Source organism: Brassica napus, chromosome C2, assembly GCF_020379485.1.
Source record: "Brassica napus cultivar Da-Ae chromosome C2, Da-Ae, whole genome shotgun sequence".
In the NCBI taxonomy this organism is placed as follows: Eukaryota; Viridiplantae; Streptophyta; class Magnoliopsida; order Brassicales; family Brassicaceae; genus Brassica; species Brassica napus.
Window position 1 is genome coordinate 45,021,671 of NC_063445.1, and position 14,604 is coordinate 45,036,274.

At 39.7% G+C, this 14,604-nt stretch overlaps 1 protein-coding gene across 1 annotated transcript; it reads left to right on the top strand.

The window, feature by feature from the left end:
* Positions 1-8,775: 8,775 nt before the first annotated feature.
* On the top strand, positions 8,776-9,186 carry LOC125582435. The gene has a single exon (XM_048749139.1). It carries the CDS (start codon positions 8,776-8,778, stop codon positions 9,184-9,186), a length of 411 nt encoding a protein of 136 aa, XP_048605096.1.
* The last annotated feature ends 5,418 nt before the right edge of the window (positions 9,187-14,604 follow it).

Consider the following 14,604-nt stretch of genomic DNA (forward strand, 5'->3'; position numbering starts at 1 on the left):
CCTCGGAATATTCCGAGGAAATTCCGAGGAACACTTGATATCCTCGATCGATCGATGGGATAATCTCATCGATCGATCACATTGTTACGCTTTGGTCCATCTTAGTGATCGATCGATGCGTTTTTGGACATATATCCATCGATCGATCCGTTTTAAAAAAATTGACGTTTTGAAACCCCAAACACTAGTTCCTCGGAATTTCCTCGGAATATTTCGACGAAATTACGAGGAAGAAAAGGGTTTCCTCGGAATTCCCTCGGAATATTCCGAGGAAATTCCGAGGAAATAGGGTTTTTAAATCAAAAACAACATTTTTGCGGTTTGAATAACACCTATATAACTCTTATTAAGTGTCTTACGTTCATTATGAAGTCAAAAATTTGTTCCTTACCCTATAATAAACACTTTTCCGATTGTATGAACGAAATCCCCACAACATAAGAGAAACACTTATACACTTTAATGAACGATAAAGGGAATACTTACAATTCGTTTTGAAATTTGTTATTTCATGGTTTATGCTCATCAATACAAAGAATCCTCAATGGTATGCATTACAATTGTATGAGAAATGAAATACGGCAAAAAAAATTGATGTTTTGAAACCCCAAACACTAGTTCCTCGGTATTTTCTCGGAATATTCCGAGGAAATTCCGAGGAACAATATAAATTAATAGAAATACATGCACAGAATATTCTTTTTCCTCGAATTAATGAAAATATTCCGAGTAAATTCCGACGGATATTTAAGTGGCCGTCGGAATTTCCTCGGAATATTTTCATTTAACCGGGCAAACAAGCCGCCAAATATTTCGGGAAAATTGAAATTGAAAATATTGAGGGAATTCCGACGGAAAATATCCGTCGGACCCAAGGTTTTATAAACTCGAACGCATCTTCTTCCCCATTTCTCTCTTCTTCCTCTCCGGCGATCTCTCTCTCCTTCCGGCGTTCTCCACCTTCTCTCGCGACGATCTCTCCGGCGAATCCTTTCCATTCCCTTACAAATCAAGTAAGGACCCTATCCCACTATCTTAGGTCCTATTTGTTAGGTTTTTAAGTAGATTTGATGATTTTAGAAGGTTTTTGATAGATTTTTGTTAGGGTGATTGGGTAGGATTATGATTTGTTGTGTAATAGGTTTAGAATTGTGATTTGGTTGTGTTGAATTGATTTAGAACTTTTTTTATAAATTGTCCATTATTTTTGTATTTACAAAACGTTTTTTCTATATAAATTCGATTTTACAAAACGTTTTTTGTATATAAATTCGATTTTTGGATTTATAAAAGATGATTTCATATTTATAAAAATATTTATATTTATTAAAACTAATTTTGTATTTATAAAACATTTTTTTGATTTATAAACACTATTTTTTATTTTTTTATTTATAAAAACTATTTTTAAATATACAAACCGTTCTTTGTATATAAATTTGATTTTTGGATTTATAAAAGATGATTTCATATTTTAAAATTTATTTTGTATTTATAAAAAAAAATTTATTTATAAACACTATTTTATTATTTTTTGTATTTATAAAAACTATTTTGTATTTATAAAAAGATGATTTCATATCTATAAAAATATTTATATTTATAAAACTAATTTTGTATTTATAAAACTTTTTTTGATTTATAAACACTATTTTATTATTTTTTGTATTTATAAAAACTATTTTGTATTTATAAAAAGATGATTTCATATTTACTAAAACTAATTTTGTATTTATAAAACATTTTTTTATTTATAAAAACTATTTTATTATTTTTTGTATTTTAAATATGTTTTCTATTTCAATTTTAAATTTATATTTTCGAATTTCAATTTAAAGAAATAAATTTATAAATCTTTTTTTTTAATTTTGGAAATATTCCGAGGAAGTTTATCCCTCGGAATATTCCGACGACATCTTCCTCGGAATATTCCGAGTAATTTCCGACGAACTTGTGGTCCTCGGAAATTCCGAGGAAATAGGGTTTCCTCGGAATTCCGTCGGAAATTTCCGAGGGATTTCCGAGGAAAGATGAATTTCCGAGGAGTTATCTTCGAGGACTTTTTTCGTCGGTTTGTCGTCGGAATAGCGTTATTCCGACGACGTACCGACGATTTTTTCCCTCAGTATGCCGCTGTTTTCTTGTAGTGGGCGGCCGCTTTGGGCGTACTTTCGATATATTATATTTTCTATTTGAAATATAAAATGATATAGTAGATTAGGTATTATGTACTTATGTCAGCTTATTATCAGATAATTAGTAGATATGTTAATAAAATAAAAACCACTAGTTTGTTTGAACTATCATTATTTGTAGAACTAAAAGAGGAACGCACATATAAAAAAAAAAGAAGGAAACATTACAAGCCAACATAAACCATTAAAGGTGCAAACTCTAACTCAAACAAAAAGCGAAAATAATTTTTTAACCACTTGACCATAATCATTTTTAAAAAAATGTGGCCTCAAAAAACTGTAAGAAAAGTTGTGGACTAAAGCTCTTGTCTCACTGGCCTTATGGCAGGGACGGCTCTGCTGGTGCAGTACTGTGCCGGTGGGTGACTGATCACTACGGTGGACAATGAGTTCGAATTCTGCAACCAAAAACCAATGTCGCTTATAACGTTGAATATTATATTCCTTAAATATTATATGTTCTGAATTGTAGTACTAAACGTGTACGAAAGAATTTTCTTTATTAGAATAATTACAAGGTTGTCTCTTGCTACAAAAATTAATAAACAACTACACACTGGTCGAGATTTCTCTCCCAGGCACTATTCTCAAGGTGAGGCGCACTCGGAGGTCCAGCGGTCAATAGCTTGAAAGTGACCACACACTTTCTTTCCACAGAAGGAAAGTATTCACTGGTCACTTCAAAGCTCCATCGTGAAAGCCCTATTCCTTTTCTCGAAGTAGCATCCTCCAAGAAGTTCTTCCATCTTCATACAAGCCACAATCCGGATCCAGAACCACATCCACAAGCTGAAACCTGGTTCAAGACACACAACAGCAACGAAACAACTTCAGATCATCAACTCCACTACTTCCATAAGATTTCTCACGCTCTTCTCCAACTTACTCTCAAGTATTTGACGCAATAGAGCATCTCAACCATAGTATACGGGTGCTAGGAGTCGACTTCTAACTCCTTCAGCAGCGGATACTAACAACCTCATTCAAATGGCGACGAGATACTCAAAGGCTGAAAAAGGCAAACAACAGATGAGTGTGGAACAAAACAACAAAGTTAAGAGAATCAAGGCTCCTAGCATTGATACCTCAGCTCTCATAAAAGACAATGCCCTCACTCTGATAGAACGACTCACCAACCCACAGGAACAGAAGATGTGGGCTCTCATCCCAGCCCTCCTGCGCAAATGGAACCTGCAAGGCAGAGCAGTAGGCTCAGATCTGGGAAACAACTGCTTCCAGTTCAGGTTTGAAAGAGAAGAATATATACGGCGAGTCCTTAACAACAGACCCTACCACTTTGCTTACTGGATGATCATCCTCCAGAGGTGGGAACCGGTGATATCCAACTCCTTTCCATCCATGATCCCTTTCTGGATCAGAATCAAAGGTCTCCCGCTCCACTATTGGCAAGATGACATGGTCTGCAGGGTAGGCCAGGAATTGGGAACCCTAGAGAACCATGAACTGACAAAGACAACAGCCAGGGTGCAATTGTCAGTCGATGGACTAAAACCACTGGTCAAGGAGCTGATAATCGAATTCGATTCAGGGGAAGAGACATATGTTACCCTGGAATATGAGAGATTAGAGTACCACTGCTCACACTACTTCTCACTCTTTCACTCCAGAAGAAACTGCCCACAGAAACGTGAGAAAGAAACAAACTGGAGCCAAATATCCAAACAAGCATCAGAGGAGAACCGCAATGAGACAACAATCTCTAGCTCTCATCAAATGGAGAAGAGAGGATGGGAACAGAGCACTGAGAAAGGAGACACTGACTACTTTGTCTTCAAGGCAAGGGTTGATAGACATGGGAGGCATTTTGGGGACAGAGTGAGCACACGACAGACACGTGTTCCCCCACCAGCGCCCACTACAAACGCAATGAACCCATCCAAGTCCAGCTGGAGCCAGAAGCCACTATATGAGGAGCCTGAACAGTACTCTTCCCCCCAGTATACTCACAGTAGGCAGACAAACTACAGAGAGACAAGAAGAGGACGAGACCTCTTCTCTCAAAGGAGCCAAGGCCAATGGAGGGCTAAGAAACCTGTGCAACAAGGGGAGAAACCCACAAACGAGGCTGAACAACAACAACAAGTACCCAACAACATCAGGGCACCTGTCACATTACAGAAAAATAAATGCGACGCAAATTCCATCAATGGAAGATGTAATGGAGGACTTTCCCGAGGCGATGAGATTGTACTTAAGCTGTCCTGGCTCAGCAGAAGCAGCTACCAGAAGGCAAAGAGTACTCCAGGGAGATGCATTGGGCCAAACAGAAGAAAGGGCAGCAACTATCATTGTGGCAGAGACTCGCAAACATGCCATGATCCCACACTACTTGAGGGATGAAAGTAACCCAAACACCCCTCCACCTAACCAGGACTTTCATCTAAATGAGCTACTCTCCCTGAACCCCTCAACAACTCACAGTCCGCTGGTCATGGAAGTACACAACGGAAAAGAAGAAACTACTTGAATGAACCCTCATCAGAGTGAAGTGGATATAACGCCAAGAAGGACAACTGAAGGACATGCAAAACTGAAATCGATTATCATCAGTCCCTCTCTTGAGCCAGAGCAAGAAGCCCAAACCCAACAAGAGCCTGTAGAACAATCACATGAGGAGGAAACTCTTAAAGAATTCCAAAACAAAGTTAAAAGAAGGGTACGAAAACCAACTCAAGCAAGACTGGCAGGAAACAGCCCCAATATATTAAGGGGAGCTAGCTCAAAGAAACGAAATATCTCACAGATCCAAAACTCACCAGCTAGAGGAGCAGGCCCCTCCAAGAGAGCCAACACAACAACTCAAAAGAAGGCAAACAATGACAAAGCTGCCGGTGTAGGACCGTCAAACACGGCGAGGAGTAAGAACACAAACCCACCAATCAATCTCATCCCTGCAAGGACCAAGAGAAGCTCGGATTTTCGGGCCCTCGACACCCGACTTCTTAGTCGTAGCCAGCTGGAATTGTAATGGGTTGGGGAATCCCATTACAATCCAACGTCTAAAGGAGATACGCAGACGTAACTCTCCTGACATCTTCTTCCTCATGGAAACCAAAAACCCCACTGATGTAGTATTGGAGAAGCTACAATTGCTTCACCCAGACCAGTACTATGTAGTGCCACCCGAATCACCAGGCAGTGAAGGTCTTTTCCTCACTTGGAAGCCTGACATCAAGTTAACAGTGTTAAAGGCGTCAAAGAACTTCCTAGACACTACAATTGTTCATAAAGGCATCAGTTTTCATGCTACATTCGTCTATGGGGAACCGAACCATACCAAACGATGTGCAGTTTGGGACGAACTAACTACCCTACAGACCACTCAAGAGGAACCATGGTTCTTAACAGGCGACTTCAATGAGATTGTTGATAACAGTGAGAAGTGTGGCGGACCAGACAGGGCTGAGGGTACTTTTTGTGCCTTTAGATCCTTCTTATCTCACAATGACGTATTTGATCTAAAACATTCAGGCAGCTATCTATCATGGAGGGGTCAGAGACATACACACCTGGTCCAATGCAGACTTGATAGATCGATCAGCAACAGTGAATGGATTGAACTCTTCCTCTCCTGCAGAAGCAATTATCTGAAATACGAGTGTTCAGATCATCGACCACTCATATCCTACCTGGATGCTACAAAGAGAAAAGGCACCAAACTGTTTAGATACGACAAAAGGCTCAGAGAAAATGCTGACGTGAAACAACTAATCAATGAGGTGTGGATGGGAGCACAAAACCTCCAAGTAGAGGAAAGACTTAACTTATGCAGAAGGGCAATCTGCAAATGGAGTAGAGACCACCAGGAGAATGGTAGGAAAGCTCTCGAACTGCTTAAAATGCAGCTAGAGGAAGCAATGTCAAACCCAGTAGCAGACGAGATGCTGATCCATGGCATCAACAAAAAGCTTCTCCTAGCTTATAAATCTGAAGAAGACTTCTGGAAACAGAGAAGTAGACAGCTGTGGTTAACGCTTGGAGACTCAAATTCTGGTTATTTTCATGCTGTCACTAAGGGGAGGAAAGCTAGAAACAGATTGACAGTTTTTGAAGATGAAAACGGCATACCTGTCTATGAATAAAAGCAAATATCGGAGGTTATTTGCAAGTTATACTCCCAACTCTTCACAGCTAGCAATATGGAAGATGAAAATGCAGTGGATGAAGCTCTACAACCCTATGTCACACAAGAACAAAATGAGAAACTCATTGGCATCCCATCTTTCAGTGAAATTAAAGACGCTACCTTTGCTATTCATCCTGACAAGGCCCCAGGACCAGATGGATTCTCAGCAAGTTTTTTCCAGTCTAACTGGGAAACAGTGGGGAATGCTGTGACAAGAGAAATCCAACTGTTCTTCATCACAGGGTACCTGCCATCATCGATGAACAAAACTTTTGTCAGATTGATACCAAAAATCACAACAACATCTAAGGTGGAAGAGTATCGCCCTATAGCACTATGCAATGTCTTCTTCAAGATCATCTCTAAGTTGCTATCATTACGGCTTAAACCAGTGCTAAGCTCGATTATTTCTGAACATCAATCATCTTTTATTCCAGCAAGAGCAATCTCAGACAATGTACTTATCACCCATGAGGTTCTTCATTTCCTAAAGGCTTCTAAGGCTGAGAAGAGATGTACTATGGCAGTCAAAACCGACATGTCTAAAGCCTACGACAGAGTAGAGTGGAACTTCATAGCTAAGGTTCTAAAGAGACTCGGGCTTCATGATATCTGGACAAACTGGATCATGCAATGTGTTACTATGGTGACCTATTCATATCTAGTAAATGACACTAGCTATGGAGAAGTGCGACCATTTAGAGGAATTCGACAAGGTGATCCAATGTCTCCTTACCTGTTCATCCTGTGTGGGGAGGTCCTGTCAGGCCTCTGTAAAAATGCTGCGAAGAATGGCACTCTCCAGGGGGTGAGAGTGGCTAGAGGATGCCACGAATCAATCATATGCTATTTGCAGATGATACCATGTTCTTCTGTCACTCCTCTGCCAAGAATTGCAACACTCTGGTTGAAATCCTCTCTAAATACGGGAAGGCGTCTGGACAACAGATCAACAAAATCAAATCATCAATCACTTTCTCCTCCAAAAAACCTCCCACAGTCAAAAAAGAAGCACAATTAGTTCTCAGAATAAGTAAAGAAGGTGGGGTGGGAAAATATTTGGGCTTACCTGAACACTTTGGGAGAAGGAAAAAAGACCTCTTCACATCACTGGTGGATAGAATTCATCAGACAGCTTTGAGTCTCTCCACCAGATTCTTGTCCAAAGCAGGTAAACTCACAATGCTGAAGTCTGTCCTCACATCATCACCGACATATACCATGTTTTTCTCCATGCTCCCTGTAAGTTTGTGCAAGAGAATACAATCAGTTTTGACTAGATTCTGGTGGTATGGACAGCAAGGAAAAAAGGAGATGTGCTGGGTAACTTGGGATAAGCTTACTCAACCTAAGAGCAGTGGAGGATTAGGGTTCAGAGAAATACAATTATTCAATCAAGCTCTACTTGCTAAGATAGTCTGGAGAATAATGACTGCCCCTAACTGCTCACGAATCCTAGTGGGGAAGTACTGCCATAAACAAAGCTTCCTAAAAGTCTCAGCATCTAGTTCCTGCTCTCATGGCTGGAGGGGAATCATTGCGGGAAGAGACCTACTACAAGGCAATTTGGGAAAGGCCATAGGGAATGGGAACACTACAAATGTATGGAGAGACTCGTGGATTTCTCTCGACACTCAGCTAAAACCCTATGGGCCGGTTCCAGAAGAAGTACAAGAGATAACGGTGGCAGACCTATTAACCTCGGACCTCGAATGGAATACAAAACGAATTGAAGAAGTGTTACCTGGTCTGGCCACACAAATCCAATGCCTTCAACCAAGTAAGAGAGGAGCGGAAAACACATTCGTCTGGCTTCCACTACCCTCCGGAGTATACTCGACGAGTTAAGGTTATAATTCTGTAGCAGCACGACCCATTGCTCAATCACCACAAGAAAATGCAGGAGAGTTTGACTGGGTAAAAGATGTTTGGAAGGGCTCTTCCTCCCCTAAGATGAAGATGTTCTTGTGGTCCATCATACAAAACGTGCTTTCCCTCGGTGAGAACCTACATAAATGAGGAATGGGATCATACCTAAATTGCGTCAGATGTAAAGAAAGAGAAACAAAAACTCATATCTTTTTCAACTGCCCGTATGCCAAAAAGGTGTGGAGCTCCATACCTCTAGCTAGAGCGGTTCACATAGCCACTGACGAGAGCTTCACGTCCGTGATCACAAAGTTCCGTTAAGCGATCTGTCTTCCCCCGACAGGTATCACTGGTAACGTCCTCCCCTGAATCTGTTGGGCGATTTGGACATCAAGGAATGCTCTGGTCTTTGAGAATAGAACCCTTACCCCTGAAGAAACAGCAACAAAAGGATTAGCATCAGCAAAGGAATGGAACTTGGCTTAAGAAAAGCCCAAAGCATTTACCTCACATCAGCAGCCTGAGACAGAGGCGACATCAGCCCCGACGAGCCACCAGCATCGAATGGCGGTTGCATGCAACACAGATGCGGCGTGGGATAAAGACAGAAAGAAAGCTGGACTAGCGTGGACTCTCTCTGGCTCCTCCCTTCCAATCGCGATGAAAGGCACTCTTGTGAAGGATTTCATTGGATTACCTCTTGTGGCGGAAGCCCTGGCGGTGAGAGAAGCTCTATCAAAGGCAGTAGAACTCGAGATCTCCGATCTCAAAGTCTACACCGACTGCACAACGCTCCTTGGAGCAATCAACGGTTTATCGCAGAGAAAAGAGATTATTGGTATCGTCTCCGACATCAGACCAATCTCTACTGCTTTCGCCTCTATCTTCTTCTTTCATGTTCCAAGATCGAAAAACATTATCTACGATCAGTTAGCTAAGGCATCTCTTCGATTGTCTGTAATGAATACGGGCTAGGCCCATTAAACCTTCTGTTATTTATTAATATAATTTCAGTGACAAAAAAAAGAATAATTACAAGGTTGTAGATTTGTAATTAACCATGTAATAAAACTATTTGGAGGGTAAACTGTCAATGAGATTTAACTTGTGACTTCTCACATTTCTGTTAGTTAATCCATGATTTTAATCACAATTCTATAAGAAATTGAAGATGGTGAATAAAGGGAAAATTGCCAAAAAGAGAACAAAAAAATAACATAGTTGTCCATATGGTATAAATCCATTTTTTACCATTTTTTCTCTTTTTTACCCTTTCCATATGTTAAAATTAATGAAATAAATAGTTTTAAGAATCAAAAAATTTATTAAAAATATAAACAATTGATAAAACACTCATTTACACAAACACATATTTTTTTGGGTTGAAAAAATAATAAATAATTTTTTCAAATTACGTTCTACTAAAAGTAGAATTTCTCTTCTACACAAAACGGGTGAGAAGAAAATGAATTCTAGAATGAACATATCCATCTACTTTTTTTAGAATTTACAACCTACTTTTTACTATAATTCTAAATATGGGGAATACGAATTCTACTATTTGTAATGATCGCTACTTTTATTTAGAAAAATGTTTCTACTTTTATGTAGTATTCTAAGTTATCAGGAATGCAAAATCTAAACCATACACGAACGTCTACAGAGTGTAGAAATTACATTCTGGAATTTTGTTATGTTCTGCACAGTGTAGAAGGCGCTTTCTACGGATAAAAAAACTGTTTTTTCGAAAATTAAGGAAGTTGCAGTTTTAAAAATATTCTAAAAATATTCTAACTTCTTAAAACGTGTTTTCATTGATTTGCTTCGTGAAAAATCAAAAACAAAACGATTTGAATGTTCTTCTTCACCAATCTATGATTTTCCCATGATTTCTCTATAGTTTGTCTTGTGATTTTCACAAACTTTTGTTCTATGATGCATATCTATACAACATGTGGTGTTTGGGAGTTTGGCGCAACCACGGGATGGGTTTTTTCGGCTGATGAGAAAGGGGTTAGGCTACTGTTATTGGAATCAAGTTCGACCTTAGAGGTTTTTAAAAGAATGGTTTTGGAGGATTTTGATATGGAAGAAGATAGCTTACCCGATTTGGAGTTGAGTTATTTACCTACTGAGTTGATCAATACATCAACATGTTTTGGAGAATAGGATAGCTTACCCGATTTGGAGTTCGATTTATTTACTCCTACGGGATGAAGATCTAGTAAAACAATTTTGATAACTCATTTGTCTATAGTTTAGTGTATTGTCTTACCTTGTGGTCTCGTTCCGTGTTTAGGGTATGATTAGGTTCTCATTTGGTGTTTTTTGTAGAGTCTCGTTTAGAGTATGTTTAGGGTTTAGGTTAGGGTTGACTGTGGTCTCGTTCCTTGTTTTGGTTTCGTTTAGGGTATGTTTAGGGTTTAGGTTAGGGTTGACTGTGGTCTCGTTCCGTGTTTTGGTTTCGTTTAGGGTATGTTTAGGGTTTAGGTTAGGGTACCCCTTTAAAACAGTGTTAACACATAAAGACCATAACCTATACAAGAGATTAAGCATTCTAGCATTCTTCAGCTAAAAACTCTTAATAATAAAGCCACAAGATGTACATTAGATTAAGCAGTCTTGTTCCTAAAAATCATAATAAAACACTAGAAGTTGTACAATAGATTAAGCAGTCTTGTTCCTAAAAATGAGAATAAAACACTAGAAGTTGAACATTAGATTAAGCAGTCTTGTTCATTACATTAGAACTACAAACCAAGCTCTCTCACAGAATCTCCTCTACAGTCGAAGAGAGACACTCTGGGGATTGATACTTTGTCATCCTCTCAATCAATTGTGGATCATTAGCTGCTTCCCAAAGATCCCATAAAACTCTGCGGCGAGCTTCGATAATGTTACAACTCCAATCCAAGTGCATGTCACTCAATGAACTTCACTGCATAAACGCCACAATCACATGCGCTTTTATTCAGTTTCCCAACGGGGACATAGGAAACAGTATATGCACTGATTGCGAAATCCTTCTGGTGTCTCGTAGGCTGAACTGCCTTGACAATACGCGAAATAAGGTTTGCGAACCCATCCAACTCCTTGTGCCTTTTCCTACCCGAGCAGTCGAACACAACAATGCTCCTCGTCACGAAACTGATGCACAAGGCGATCCAATGATTCCCACTGACATGAACAGGGACATACAGCCGATCCACATCTACATTTCATATCTCTTCTGTCCTGCCATGTGGTGGAAGGACCCCTTTACCGTACTGCAGTAGCAAATTATGAAGCGTGTATTTCTTTCTACCCTGAGCTTCTAAAAGACCATACTCTTTCTTAATCATATTGCTGAAGACGACAGTCATGAAGGCGACACGATGAGGTCTCCATCGTTTCAAAGATGTTCCCTCCCGGAAAACGTACATTGCGGCGTCAATCTCCTGCATATTTTGATGCTCTTAGCACACACAATGTATTTAAAAGACACAAATGGAAGATAATAGTCTCTAAGGTTTACCAAGCTATCAACCCACTCAGATTTATCCATAAGACAATTAGCAATCTCAAAATCTAAAGTGGCAGGTCCAATCTGAAACCAAATACAATGATAAAAGTTAAAAACAATTATATGTTTTATTTAAAATGTAACAATAAATGGCGGATGAATGAGAATAGAGTACTTACGTGGAGGAAGTTGACCAAGTTCTAATTTTTTCCCATTCCTCTTCACGGAAAAACACCAACGCGGCATCTGGTGAGTCTTCTTTGGTTTGATCTAGTTGCTCATCATTCCACAGCAGTGGAGCCATGTTCAAAGGTTTTGATTTCCTTGAGGTCTCAACTTTAACTTGAGAAAGATCAAATCCCCCAACAAATGTATCTTGGGACAGATCTCTCAAGTCTTGTGTACTCAATCCAAAATCAAAATCATTAGTTTCTGTAGCAATCTTTTTCCCATCCTATTCATTAAAATAAATAAAAAATGCATATAAGAAGCCATTTATTCATCAAACAAACAAAATATTACATTCATAACACAAACAAAGCAGTACATTCATAGAGTTTCATACACAAACATTCAAGCATATTATACATTGAGTTCCTATTACACAAAGTTTCCCATTCCAAATACGACCTAGCTCCAAAAGCCTAGCTCCAAAAGCCTAGCTCCAACACCCTAACTCAAGCATCCTACTTCCAAGTTCATCAAGTTCTACACTTTCTCTTAGGTAGTAACTTTTTTGTTGGTGTAGGTTGATCGCCTTTGTGCTTAGGTGGAGCTTGAGCGCCTTTGCTCTTAGGTGGAGCTTGATTGGCTTTGCTCTTAGGTGGAGCTTGCTTTGCTTTGCTGTTTAGTGGAGCTTCTTCAGCTGCTTTCTTGCTAGGATAGCTTCCTTCACCAGTCAAACTGATTGCGTCCCTGAGCTGTGAAACCTCAATCTCCATCTTCCCCATCCTCTCTGTAAACATCCTCTCCATATTAGCCATTTACGTACTGAGCATATTCCCCAAGGAAATGACAGATGTCTGGATGAGACCCTCAATGAAACTCTTAGTTTCAAGACCAAAAGTAAAATTTTTTTCTGCAGATCGTTTACACAACAACTTCTTCTTTCTTGTCTCTGCTCCTTCATCAAGAACCTTTCTCTTGCCTTTTCTTGCAACCGTGACCGAAGAGGTCTCCTCGTCTGCTAAAACATCAGTATCAGCCACATTCTTATCAACTTCTGACCCTCTATCCTGGCTGTCGGCTTCCTCCATTTTAGTCTCTTAAGGCTCTAAAACTGGCCATTATGTGTTGCTCCAATCAAACTTCTGTCTGATCCTATCTAGAAGAAGGTCCACTCGTTCATCTTCCATCTCACCCTTCCTTGTATAGTCAACATGAAGAAACATATCACCATTACCAGTCTCTGAAATAACCGAGAACAAGTCGCCCTGTAAAACAGTTAAAACATTAAAAGCTATACAAATTATATACAACAACCATTTATAAGAAATCAATGTGAGATAGTTACCTTCTTAGTTAAGGAGTCCTCAAGTTCAATGATTTTTTCATAAGAAACGTTTGCAACTCCTTTCCAATTGCCACACTTTGGACCGACGAAGCTGCCAGAGACTTGTCTCCCACATATTTCTCCAAAATCAGGAATTGCTTCCATAATCCAAATCTGGAGAGCATATGAGAAACCCTCAAAAATGTAGCTGTCCTTCTAACCCAACTTCTTCCTAGCCTTCTCAATGGAACTTAGCAGGAAGTCATACGAGTGAAGACCCCAATGGAACTTCCGGAGCTTGTCAAGATCCATCACCAACTTGATGTACATATCATGGATGTTCACCTTCTCGTCTCTCCCCATCACCACACCCATTATCACACATAGGTAGATCAACCTCATCCTATCAATCCGAGTCCACTTTTGAACTTCTTTTAGATGCACCTTTCGGATCGACTTCAAGGTGATCTTATCACCAGTCCTTAGTAGGTTACTCCAAAACCCCCCATCATTTTTCCATGTTACTACGTCACTGCTGCTTTCCCGAGAAACTTTGAGGCCTGTCACAGCATGGTACTCCTGAAGTGAAAACCGGAGAGGCGTCCTCGGAAAGACAAACCACTCCTCATGCATCTTCGAGGTAATCAGCTGCTTACACAAGAAACTATCCACCAATTTCCCTGAAAACCCGAGCTTGTTATCCGCAATAGCCATGATATATTTGAAAACAGGATCTATCTTCACATCATTGTACTCTGCATACATGGCTTTCTTCAGATCCCTGATAAGTTCCATGCGACAGCCATTGTTGATCTTCTTGACCTGAGGTTCCAAACCCACTGCATACAGTCGCTTAGGTAGCTCTAACTCCATATCTACAAAAAAAACAAAAAAATGATTTTATTGAAACGAATCACGAAATGAACCAAAACAATAAGTCAGAAACATAATCGGTTCATATAATTAGATAGTAGCAAAGTAAGACAATTCACAAATCAGGTAAGCTCCTCTCCTTCAGTTTTACAGAACATATTTTTTCAAGTCAAAGAAACAAACTTTGCAGTGAAACAGAGACAACACACAAGAACAAAACCAAATTCAAAACTCAGAAACACAAAGACTATCTTTTTGTTTACAAACGAAATCAATTAACCAAACCATATCAAATAAAATCAATTCACAAACACATAGACACATAAAACAATAACCGGATCGAGGAACATGAAATGAAGAAAAGATAAAGTTCGGACATAATACCCTAGCTCAACACGATTTCAGAGAAAGAGAGTGGCGGAGAGGCGGAGAGAAGCGGAGATGCAGAGAGTAGCGGAGAGGCGGAGAGAAGGGGAGAGGCAGAGAGAAGCGGAGAGGCGGCGAGAGGCGGAGAGAGGCGGAGAGA

What these genes read in the sequence shown, in the direction of transcription:
- LOC125582435 (XM_048749139.1), top strand. Translation starts at nt 8,776, where the DNA reads ATGGCGGTTGCATGCAACACAGATGCGGCGTGGGATAAAGACAGAAAG.